Raw genomic sequence first — 12,267 nt, 5'->3', positions numbered from 1 at the left:
CCAAACTAGGGCCAGACACTCACGCTCAGTGATGGAATAGTTGCGCTGCGCGGGTGAGAGGAGCCTGTTGGCGTAAGCGATAACACGGTCGTGGCCACGCTGGCGTTGTGCCAGTACTGCGCCAATTCCGTGACCGCTGGCATCAGTACGGACTTCGGTAGGCGCAGAAGGATCGAAATGGGCCACAACGGGAGGCGTTGTGAGAAGGTCGATTAGAAGCGAGAATGCGGAGGCCTCGTTATCGCCCCACTGGAAAGGGGCGTCTTTTTTTCAAAAGCTCGGTTAGTGGTCGTGCTATGGCCGCGAAATTTTTCACGAAACGGCAGAAGTACGAGCAAAGACCGATGAAGCTGCGCACATCCTTGACACACTTGGGAACAGGGAAGTGCGTAACGGCATGGATCTTGCCTGGGTCCGGTTGCACTCCGTTCGCGTCAACGAGATGTCCAAGGACGGTAATCTGGCGAAGGCCGAATTGGCACTTCGATGCGTTGAGCTGCAGACCGGCTCGACGAAAAACGTCCAGGACTGCTGAGAGGCGCTTGAGGTGCGTAGCGAACGTTGAGGAGACTACTATAATGTCGTGCAAGTAGCACAGGCACGTGGACCATTTGAAACCGTGAAGAAGGGAGTCCATCATGCGTTAAAAAGGGGCAGGAGCGTTACATAGACCGAACGGCATCACTTTGAATTGATAAAGACCATCGGGTGTTACAAAAGCAGTCTTCTCGCGGTCGAGATCGTCCACAGCAATCTGCCAGTAGCGGGAGCGAAGGTCAATAGAGGAGAAATAGCGAGCACCGTGGAGGCAGTCAAGGGCGTCATCAATCCGAGGTAGGGGATACACTTCCTTTTTGGTAACCCTGTTAAGGTGCCGATAATCCACGCAAAAGCGCCATGATCCATCCTTCTTTTTTACCAGTACAACAGGTGACGCCCATAGACTATAGTACATGACGGTTCAATAATGTTCTTGGCAAGCATTTTTCGAACTTCGGCGTGAATAACTTGACGTTCAGCCGGTGATACTCGATACGGGTGGCGATGAATAGGAGTGGCATCGCCGGTAATAATGCGACGTTTAACAACTGTAGTTTGAGCCAACGGACGATCGTTAAAGTAAAAAATATCGTGGTAGGAAAACAGAACGCGGTAGAGCTCACGAGCGTGCTCGGACGGCCTGTCGGGCGCAATAATTTTCTGTAAGTCGGCGATGGTACAATTTGCCGACTGCGATGGTAGAGGAGGATTGGCTGAATTGTCTACTGCAATAGATGCTAGTGAGTGATCCTCGAATGAGCAAAGCTGGGCCAGAGACATCCCGCGTGGCAGCACTTGTGTCTTCAAGCCAAAATTGACCACTGGCAGGCAGACGCAATTCGCCGTAACAGATAAAACTGTATGAGGTACCGTGATCCCGTGTGTAAGGAGGACGTCTTGCATAGGAGCCGCGATGTAGTGACCGTCGGGGACTGGTGGGGACGACACGAAGTCAACGTAAGTCAGTGCGGAAGGTGGCAAGCGAACGAAGTCGACGGAACTGAGGCGACTGGGGTGTGGTTCAGCGGGATCCAGAACAGGCAGGTCAAGGCGGAGAGTGCTGGCGGAACAGTCTATGAGAGCAGAATGTGCGGAGAGGAAGTCTAAGCCGAGGATGATGTAGTGGGGACAGTGGGAGATGACTGTGAATAGCACGATAGTGGAGCGATCGGCGAAGGAGACGCGAGCGGCACACATACCAATTACAGGGGCTGTTTCGCCATCGGCGACACGAACAACAGGAGTCGTGGCGGGCGTGATTATTTTCCTCAGCTGGTTACGTAGGTCAGCGCTCATTACCGACAAATGCGCCCCAGTGTCTATGAGAGCAGATACAGAAACACCGTCGACTTGCACGTCAAGAAGGTTCAGATGAGTGGGCAACATCAGTGGAGGATTTGGCGGCGTAGGGAGCAATGCAGCGTCACCTCGAGGCGCTGCATCGTCTAGTTTTCCGGCTGAGAGCGGCGTCCGAAGGGAGTCGGCGAATAGGAACGACTGGGCTGGGGGGAGCGAGATTGTCGTCGTTGGGGCGAAGGCGAACGAGAATAGGGGCGGTTCGGCGCAGGAGAATCTGTGGCGGCATTATCGGAGCGGGCAGCATAGGGACGAGAAGGGCCACCTGGGGGGCGAGAGTAAGCAGTATAAGTAGACCGGTTCGGAGAATTCCAGCGACTGCGACAGTGCCGAGAAATGCGCCCGATTCGATGGCAGTGAAAACAAATCGGCTTGTCGTCAGCAGTGCGCCATTCAGACGGGTTGCGGAAACGTGGTAGGTAAGAAGATGCGGGACGGGGCAGAATCGAAGAAGCCGGGTAGGTATCAGGGCGATGGGCCGAGCAGATGGTGTGAAGACCCATGTTGGCGAACTCCTGGCGGACAAATGCCTGGATAAGGGAAACCGTGACTGCAGGCGCGTTGGAGGGGCTGGAGTCGAAGGCAATCGGATAGGCGGCCTCGATCTCACGCCGGACGATTCTGGTAACATCGCCAGTGTTGTTGGGACGAGGAGCGTCGGCACAGGAAGATGTCGCTGGGGTGTTGGGCAGACGGGCAAACTGCTGGTCGATACGTCGGCTTTTAGCGAGTTCCAGGCGGCGGAACTCTTTTATAACTGCATCCACCGTCGCCACGTTGTTAAATACGAGCAAGTTGGAGGAGTCATCGGCAATACCTTTGAGGATGTGGGAAACCTTATCTGACTCAGTCATGCGTGTGTCAACTTTGCGGCACAGAGCCAAGACTTCCTGAATGTACGTGACGTAGGGCTATGTTGACGTCTGCACACGGCCGGAAAGCGCCTTCTGCGCGGCAAGTTGGTGACCGTAGGGGTTGCCGAACAAGGCTCGGAGCTTTTGCTTAAGCGAATCCCAACTGGTGAGCTCATCTTCGTGCGTCCGAAACCAAACTCGAGGTGTGCCACCGAGGTAAAAGACTACGTTGCCGAGCATGATAGTAGGGTCCCACCGGTTATTGCGGCTGACGTGTTCGTACAGGCTGATCCAGTCCTCGACGTCTTTCCCATCTTTGCCCTAGAATACGCCAGGATTACGGGGAGCTGGGAGAGTGATGTAGGTCGTCGAAGTGGCAGCAGGTGTCGGAGCCGGCGTAGTCGAGTTGTCGTCGCCGGGAGCCATGAATGAAGGCTCGACGTACCGTCCACTGCGAAGCTCCGTGACGAGGTACAGGGGACGTCCACCTCCACCAGATATGTTACGTAGGAAGACGCGAACGAAAAGCTATATACAAGTATATTTACGAGCAATACGCCGCACTTGGCCAACAGGCGACAGCCCGCGCTAGCCTATAATCGTCGTCGTCGTCTTCACCCTGCTCGCCCCTTTGTCATCGCAAATACTGTTCCGTAACAATATAATTAACTAAACTTTGCTTATTAGTATGTTAAGTAGCTAGTATTTTGAGTAGTAATTAACAATAGTTTTGCATTTTTAGAAAATTGAGCCCGGTCATTGCTCAGGTGGCGTTCAGTTACGAAATGCACTCTGCAAATTGTGCGTCTAGTGAGTGCGGCGAGGCGCATGACATAATGCATCTGCCGTTGGACTGCTTTGCTTCGTTACCCGCCGAGGTATCGAATAGGGGCTATGACTTGGCGTTGCTGAGGTCGCCGGTTCGACCGCAGCCGCGGCGGCGGCATACCGATGAGGTCAAAATGCAAGAACGTTCGTGTACATAGATATAGGTGCACCTAAAACAACCTGGTGTGGTCAAAATGAATCCGGAGTGCACTCACTACGGTATGGCTCATAATGAGATTGTGGTGTTGGCACGTAAAACCCTTGAATATATTTAGTTATTTCTCTTGCTCGTTTCCTGCCCAGGAAGGAAAGAAGCTACGCCACATCTTGAGAGCATTGGACAACTACTTTTTGCCTCTTCGCACTACACTTGGTCAACGGCCTGATTTAGGACGTGAATCTAGAGTATTGATTACGGTAAAAAAATCACTTGATGATCGAACGGAGACATAAGTAATGTATTAGTGCATATTATGCGTTTCTTTACCTGTGAACTTTTTCTAGCTTTCAATATGTTATTTCTGAAGTGTGGTGCCATATTTCTCCCACTGAAATTTCATGTCGGGGAGTTCGGAAACCAAGATTCTCAAATCGAATATTCTAGAGAAACTGCCTTGGAATATGTAATCGAATATCGATTTTCTATCATTTCTAACCAAAGCGAAATATAACGGTGGAGTCCGTTTGGTAAGAAAAGAAAAATCTGAGGACACATAAGCACTTATGTGTTGTGAATGCGAAAGCATAACTTTCCAGTTGGAGGCCGCTGAGCGGTCCTTGGAATTTTGCGCTGTGAGTAATGTACCATAGCGGTACGTGCTGCTCAAGCCCGCAAGCAGCAACAGCCTGCGGTGCCAACGCCGCATGCCACCGACGGTCTGCGCGACGATAGACCGAAGAAGCAGCAGCGGTCTCCTGGAAGGCGGGCGTACGCAGCAGCTAAGCCCAGTGGGAGCGAGAGAGATAGATATGGACTGCGCGCCGGCTTCCGAGAGCGAGAGCGAGGGTGACGTTGTGTCGCGGCGATGGCCTCTCCCCCTCACGCAACAACTGGCATGTTACTGCAGCAGCATGTGTCCCCTTTCGCCCGTTCTTCTCCGTTGAGGCGCGCTAGTGACGTCACGTCGCGGCCAATGTCAATGCGAATTTAGCTACCGTATCACTGCTAGAGACGACAGATGCCAGTTTTTTCGCTCAATGGGCCATTTGACGCGTTCGCGTCATAAAGGAAGGTGGCTCATTTACATAATTGGGTATACGTGATGCAGTTCACAACTAGAGTTACGGTCAACTGAGGACTCTGGTGAGCTCGTGAATGAGAAACAACTGAAAGGTGATCGCGACAGTGACAGTAAGCAATGAAACACGCTGCTGTTGTACAAATAAGTAACGGTCTTGCCTAAATCGGGCAAAAAAAATTCGTAAGCTGCCTAAAGGCAGCTTATCCTAATTGAATGGTAGGGAATTATTGAGCAGAAGCTATCTGCTCCATGCGTTCGCTCAGGAACTGGTGCCTCTGCGCAGCAACCGCTGCTCTCTGCAGAGTGACTGTTCAGAACAGTCATCAACTTTGTTACCTAAATTTCGCCCTGTAGACTCCAATAAGTGTCGTTACCCCTTAAATTCGGCCATAAACCAATATTCGACAACTTCGAATTGTAAGTTATCGAATTGAATGCGAATCAAATATCAAAGACTAGTCGATATGTGTTAGAAATTTCGGATATTAGAGAGCTTTAGTGTATATACAATACACAGCAAACGCAAGAATTTGGTGTTTGCGTTAGCGGGATGCACATTGCGCATTGCTTAAGGGACGCTGCGACTCTTGCGTGCACGTGCGTTATTCTCGGTATTTAAATTGTTTCTACGGCACTCTACTAGACGCGATGTATCCCTTAACCAATACAAGAGACTGGCAATTCTGCGATACGCCAAACACCCTCTGCCACACGGTCTAGGAATGCAACAAGAGTCGACGGACAACGTCCATCCAATCACCAACAGAAGACCAGTGGGAGGCCCAGCGCACAAGCGCAAGCCCCGAGGACCAGCTATGGCTGGTGAACAGGACTGTAGGCTATAAGCACAGGGCCACGACTACCTGGAATAGCATGGCCGCCTACCTCTGGGCTTGAATAGCTTGGTCTCTGAAATAAAGTTTAAGCGATGCGAATATGGCCGCACCCGTCGAAATGAGTGCCGTCTGTTTTTGATCTATCAATAGTCGTCGTCCTACGCTGTTTGGCTCCTTTGTTCCCGAGTGATGCTTGTGTTTGCTTTAGATTTGTTTCATGATAGTTCGAGAGCAAAGCACTCGTAACAATTCGGTGGTGTTTCCGACATTCGTTCTCAATTTTTTTTTAGCTTTAGGCTTAACGAGAGAGGCTGAATACTATATCTAGCTGTACGCCTCCGAGATTTGGCGGCGCGTGCCGTAAACTAGGCGCGATGACAGATCTCATAGCTCATAAGCCACAAATGTGCGCCTGTACTTTATATTTCATACATATGGCGCAAAAGCCTAGATTTTATGATGATTACCGACATTTGTGACCATATTGAGCATGCCATATTGAATCGCCTCTCCCGCAATCTGGAAGAGCACGAAATCTACCCGCATGCGACGATCGGATTTAGGCCGGGCTTATCTACACAAGACGCCATGATGCCCCTAAAGCACCGCATCATTGACTGCAAGACGAGAGGCACGAGGGCCGTCGTGGGCCTGGACATGGAAAAGGCCTTCGACAACATCCTCCACTCTTTCGTGCTGAAAACGATATAAGGCCTCAATGTGGGAAAGCACTTCTACGGCTACATGAAATCTTTCCTGACCGGCAGAACGGCCACACTTAAGGCCGGTAGTCTGACGGCCGAAACGACGAAGCTCAGCATCATGGACATACCGCAGGAAGCGGTCATCTCGCCGACCCTCTTCAACCTCTCGATGATCGGGCTGTCCAAGAGGCTCGCCGAGATTGACGGTGTCGAGCACACGATTTACACGGTTGATGTCACGTTCTTGTGCACAGGCTGCAGCGATGGTAAAATAGAGCAGGGACTGCAGGAGACAATCGACGTCACGGAGGAGTATCTTGTATCCATGGGGCCTAGGTGCTCACCAAAGAAATCAGAACCCTTACTGTACAGACCAAAGAGAAGGGAAACCAAACCCAAGCGCTGGAAACCCCTGGAGGAAACCGACATCACACTACGTAAGAGCGACGGCAAAACCGTGGCGAGGGTGGATTCTATCCGGGTCCTCGGGATGATAATCGAGTCTAACGGCTCCAGCAACCAAACGATCGTGCGTCTAAGGCGGACAACGCCATTGGACTCATCAAAAGAGTCGCCAACTGACGGCAAGGCCTGCGCGAAGACAACGTCGTCCGTATGGTGCACGCCTTCATTCTGTCACTTTGCTTACGTCGCTGCAATGCACGAGGGGCAAAGGGCGGAGATGGACAAACTCAACGCGCTCCTGAGAAAGGTCATTAAGAGAGCCCTGGGATTACCCATATATATACGAAGACCGAGAGGCTCATGCAGTTGGGCATGCACAACACTCTAGAAGAGATTGCGGGGGCGCAGGAGAGAGCTCAATGCATCACTCTCCACCACGCAGTCCGGAAGACAAATCTTGAAGAGGGTAGGCATCTCGCCCGCCGCGGTTGAAGATAAGCACTGTGAGATGCAGAGGAAGCTGAGGGACTGCATCACGGTCATGCCCATTCCGAGGAGCGTAGAACCAGTACACAACGTGGGCAGAATGCGAGCTAGAGCCAAAGCCCTGCTCGAGAAAGCCAAGGAACAAATAGAAGAAAGCACTTTCGTCGATGCGGCGTGCGAACCCAGCAGGCGAGCAGTTCACCGCGGTCTGCCTGGATAGTAGAAGAAACGTCACGAATTCCGCGTCTCTGTATAGAACGGATCCAGAAACGGCCGAACAGATAGTGATCGCCCTGGCACTCCTGGATGGCAAGAAAACCAAAATACACAGTGACTTGAGGGCGGCAGGGAGAGCCTTTGCAAAGGGCACCATTTCCAGACAAGTCCTGGCGATCCTCCGCGGCAAGGACGTTAATCCGCACACGATCATTTGGTTTCCCGCAAACATGGGAGAAATTGACGGAGCTCCGACTAATCTCAACGAGTCGGCTCACGACGCTGCGCGAGGGCTTACAGACCGCGTGGCGCTAGGGCAGCCAGACTTGGAGTTTACGTACTGCAGGGACCATCTTCACTCATACAACGAACTCACGAAACACTTTTACTTGGCTCGCAGATGATATCCGCCTCCGCACATAAAGCTAAACAGACCCAAAGCTCTCACCCTGAGGCTCTTACAGACGGGGACCTATCCCAATCCCCTATTAATAAGCAATATATTTCCCGAAGCCTTGGCTTCATACACTTGCCTGCGATGCGGTAGCGTAGCAGGCTTAGAACATATGCTCTGGCGGTGCTCTGCGTTACGGAGCGACAAGGACAACACCAAAGAGCGTTGACTCGTGGCTCTCCGTAGACCCGAACTAGTAGAACAGACATGGGCAGTCCATCGGGCCCGCGATGCGGCCGAGAGGCTAGGCCTTTTGGTCCCGACGTGGGAGCGGCCCGCTTGAGGCTATAGGAATCAAGCGCGACCCGAAGGACCTGAATAAAGTTTTTCATACCATAACATACCGATATTTGCGGGAAAAGCAAAGTGTGGTTGTTGCTGAGCGGATAGTACGATACACCAAATTAGGTTGGCATGCGGTGTGAATTGGGTTTGTTAGTAATTCGTGAACTTTTTACGTCTAGATGGCGCCGCAACGATTTACTTTTGCGGGAGTGTTCCACTCGGTATACCACTATTCTAGTTTGTACCGTGCTCTGCAGCGTGCTATAGCATTAGCGTTCCGTCACAAGCTAACGCTTATGTAAGCACTATACGCCATATACAGGGTGTTTCACGTAACTTGAACCAAGGATTTAGAAAAAGTGGTTAACCGCAACTGAATGAAACCAACGACATATGGTTTGCCGACATGTGGCGCATTCGCTGCCATATGTCCTTGGTTTCACCCAGTTGCGGTTAACCACTGTTTTACTGCAATATCAATTATATGGACGCTCCAGGCGCATTTCTGCCGTCGCCGTGATGTTCCGTATATAATCCAAAGGCGATAACACCGTTGTCGCCGACGCTATATGCGCGAGTGAAAGCGTGCGAAGGGAGCCGACGATCGCGGCTCAAACTCGCCCGTGCGAAAGAGAGGAGAGCGGGGAGGAAGCGCGCCAAAATGTTGCGAAGCACCAGTGTTGCGAAGCACTAGGGGGAGCGAGGGGAGGGGGGGGGGGCTTCAACTGCGTATGTGGCAGCGGCGCACGGTCGCGCGGCGGTATCTTCAGAGCGCTGGGGGCAGAGCCTATACTGGCGGACAACTTTGTGTGGCTATGAAGGAAAAACTTCTGAAAAGAGTCCCGCATTTTAATCCATGTTAGTTTAAACTGGGGAAGAGAAAACAAACACCTTGTTAGCAACAAGACAGAACACACCAATGAGTGTAAAAGTTTACTTATTTTGCTCCTTCTCCTTTCCGCGTCTGAGGAGATGCGAAACCGTCGCACGTGGAAGCTGCGTCGATTGAGCGTCTGTTCCGAGCAACCAAAAGTACTGTCAAATGCTGCCGGACTACTCGGTGCCGTAACACACGTGCAATAGCCACGCGCGCAGCTTTCCCTTCATAGCCACAGAAAGTTGTCTGCTAGTATAGGAGCGTCGACGGTTCGTACCTTTGTGCATGCTGTGTGTTCTCGGCGCTCAACTTGCGTCGAAGCAATTTATAGTGCGAGTGTCACTTCGCTCGCTGCTGCTGCCGTGCTTGCTCACGCCATTGTTTCGACAACTGGTGCCGATCCGCGGTCATCGAGTGTGATGTGTTCATATTTACTGTGCGCTGACATCATTTTTGTTAATTTAGTCAGCAAACGAATGTTTACAAATTGATACGACCGATAAAAGTGCAATATTTACTTCGTATGGCTGTCTGCAAATTTCCTATCGCAATCTATATGATACCGCCTCGCCTTTCTGGTGGAACTGCGCCTTTTTTAAGAGAATTCCTTGGATCAAGTTACGTGAAAAACCCTGGGTGTCGCACCTAACGTTAGCCAAGTTCAACGAAAAAATAGAAAAAATAAAAAAAAAACATGCTGCAAGTCACAATTTTAATATATATGGTGTTTCGTTGTCGGACCTCAGAGGACCGGACACCGTAAAACTTATAATTGTATATTGCACCGTGTTTTTTAAATATTTTTTGTTGACCAGTTTGGCTAACGTTAGCTAGGACACATAGTATACTAAACCACTTTCTTCGCACACCGCTACTACTTAGTGAGCTTATAAGATTAAGCGCAAGCGTGTCGTTTTCAACCTCTCCATCCGGCACCAACAATTAAACCTAGACGTTCCTAGCAATCATTAGTCTTACGCCTGTTTCGTGATATCAGTCCAAGAAGTGTGTGAAAATATAGGTTTCTGTTCAACGTATTCCACGAATGCACGAATAAAAGCTTTTCGGAAGTATGCTGCGTTTAACACCGATGTACAGCGCTAAGAATTGAAAAGCGAACATCTTATAATCCAGTCCAGTGGGTTGGTTTGTTTCCAGTTTCGCCTGCGTTTGTAACTTCGACTTAATTCCAACTTCAGAACGTGTAAACTTGGGGCTACTTCGTGGTTAGGAATCAGCTACAGAGCGCTTGCGCCTCGCTCTTCAATGTGATTTCGCGTAACAGGCGTTCGTTGCAGTTCGCGTTTCAATTTTTTGGGCACTGTGTTTCGCCGTCCACGCCTTTGAGAGGGCCGTATCGAAACATGGTTCTTCTTCCAATTCCCCCCAAGTGCCGTCGGGGCACTTAAAATGCTCCCTGGGGCAGTGAATTCAATGTTAGAATTGTTGCTGTATAAGCAAACGGTTGCAATAAAGTTGCAGACAGCCGCGAGGTCTCTTTGTCGGCAACTTTGTTTTTGGGTTGCGATTCTGCAAGGTTTGCACAACTCTGCCGGGTGCTTTTCTTTTTTATTGATACTTCGCAGGTGAACGGTTGCGACTTCATCGGATGCTGCGCCAAAGACACCGTGGACTATATAAGGAAGTGCAGTGGCACGCTTCAGCTACTCTTTGTCAGGTACAGTACACGACGCGGTCTCTCGGGTCCGTTATCCGTGACCGATTCATGATCACGTCTTTCCTTTGTCCCTGTGCGATGCGTTTCTGAGCTTGGCATTGCTTCCAGGGTGCACAAATTGAACTTCGCACCTGACCAGCAATGAAAAAGGAGCAAGAAGAACGCAACCGGCCCCTTCACCATCTCCTATACACCCATTTCCTTGTTACCCACATATTTATAAACATGTTACTGAAATACCTTTGTTGTGTGGGTCACTTCACTCTTTGCTTCGTCGTCCGTCTTTTGTGAAAAAAAAAGGGGGGGGGATATTAAAAAATATGTCGAGTGGCATCTATCTACTTGCAGTAAAGCGCCCTCCGCCATCTTGTCGTAAGCACGGCAATATTAATTAGTAGATTTCGTGGAAGTGAACGTGTGAAATAATTACTTATAACAGTGCGATTGAATGCTACATGCGAATGAATAAACAAACATCGCGCTATATATGACACGAGAAGGCAACAAGGAGCGTCGAGTGCGTCAAGCAAAGTGTGCCGTGTCATGACCCGCTAGTTTTCGCACGTATCACGAATATTACTGTGGGCTGCCCGCACTCTCCATTGGGACGCGAGACACACTCGGCACATTCCCGATAGTTGCAGGCTCAACACGCACACACTAATAGACAGCGCGCAATAAAGACACCTGAAGTTAAGTATACAGCATCAGCCCATATCAACTTGCACAAAGCGGGACGGCGTCTCCCGTCCCCTGCTTGCTCTGCTGCATACAGTTGGCGCGGCGGTCGCGAATCTCTCCATGGCATGTCGCGCATAGAGTACGCGTTTCCAGGTATATTTATTAGTATTGCAGTGCACTACACTTTAATGTGCAGATAAGTCTTCGTTTGTAGTGAGTAGAAGAGTGGCGCTGCCTACGCTTGGCGTTTGCGATGAGTTCGCTTGGCTCGTCTGCCGACAATAACGACGCCAGGGGGCCAGCCAGCCCTGACGTAAGCGTGTACTTGTGGCAAAACGCCGTACAAATCTAAGAAAGGTCTGGACAACAACACAAATTTATTGTGCCAGCTTTTTTTATTTTTTTGTCGAAAGTGGTTGAAAAGGTCAGAATGTAGGTGGTTAGCCACTGTTGCGCTCCATCCTGTGAAAGCAGAACGATGGGCGGCTTTCATAGTTTGCGAGGCAGGCCATCGGCATCGCTGTCCCACTTCCCCACTTCCAGCGTTGCTGGAAGTGGGTCTTTCTTCTTTATGGGCTGCTTAGATCGAAAAATTCTGCTTACAAAATATCGACGCGCTTTTGGAACCGGGGCACGTGTAAACACTACTGAGGGTGAGATTCTCGTTTCCCCATGAAAAAAAAAAAACTGGGTCCTTAAATGTTGGTTGTCAGTCCTTTTAAGCTGTACGTCCAAGCCTGCCGCGACTGCCAGCGCCGGAATCCACCAGCCGTGAAGGCTACAAGGTTACTGAATCTGATTCACCCACCTGGCAATACGTTCGACC

At 50.5% G+C, this 12,267-nt stretch overlaps 1 protein-coding gene across 7 annotated transcripts in view; it reads left to right on the top strand.

The window, feature by feature from the left end:
• The window catches only part of LOC142578445 (uncharacterized), a 63,374-nt gene extending 52,377 nt beyond the window's left edge, over positions 1-10,997 (top strand). For all 7 annotated transcript variants that reach the window (XM_075687867.1, XM_075687854.1, XM_075687842.1 and 4 more), the window contains 2 exons: positions 10,669-10,760; positions 10,869-10,997. In XM_075687867.1, coding sequence (XP_075543982.1) covers positions 10,669-10,760; positions 10,869-10,905 — 129 coding nt within the window. In that variant the 3' untranslated portion in view covers positions 10,906-10,997. The remainder of the gene's footprint in view (positions 1-10,668; positions 10,761-10,868) is intronic.
• The last annotated feature ends 1,270 nt before the right edge of the window (positions 10,998-12,267 follow it).

This window comes from Dermacentor variabilis, chromosome 1, assembly GCF_050947875.1.
Source record: "Dermacentor variabilis isolate Ectoservices chromosome 1, ASM5094787v1, whole genome shotgun sequence".
NCBI lineage: Eukaryota > Metazoa > Arthropoda > Arachnida > Ixodida > Ixodidae > Dermacentor > Dermacentor variabilis.
This window is presented reverse-complemented; position numbering and strand designations above follow the sequence as displayed.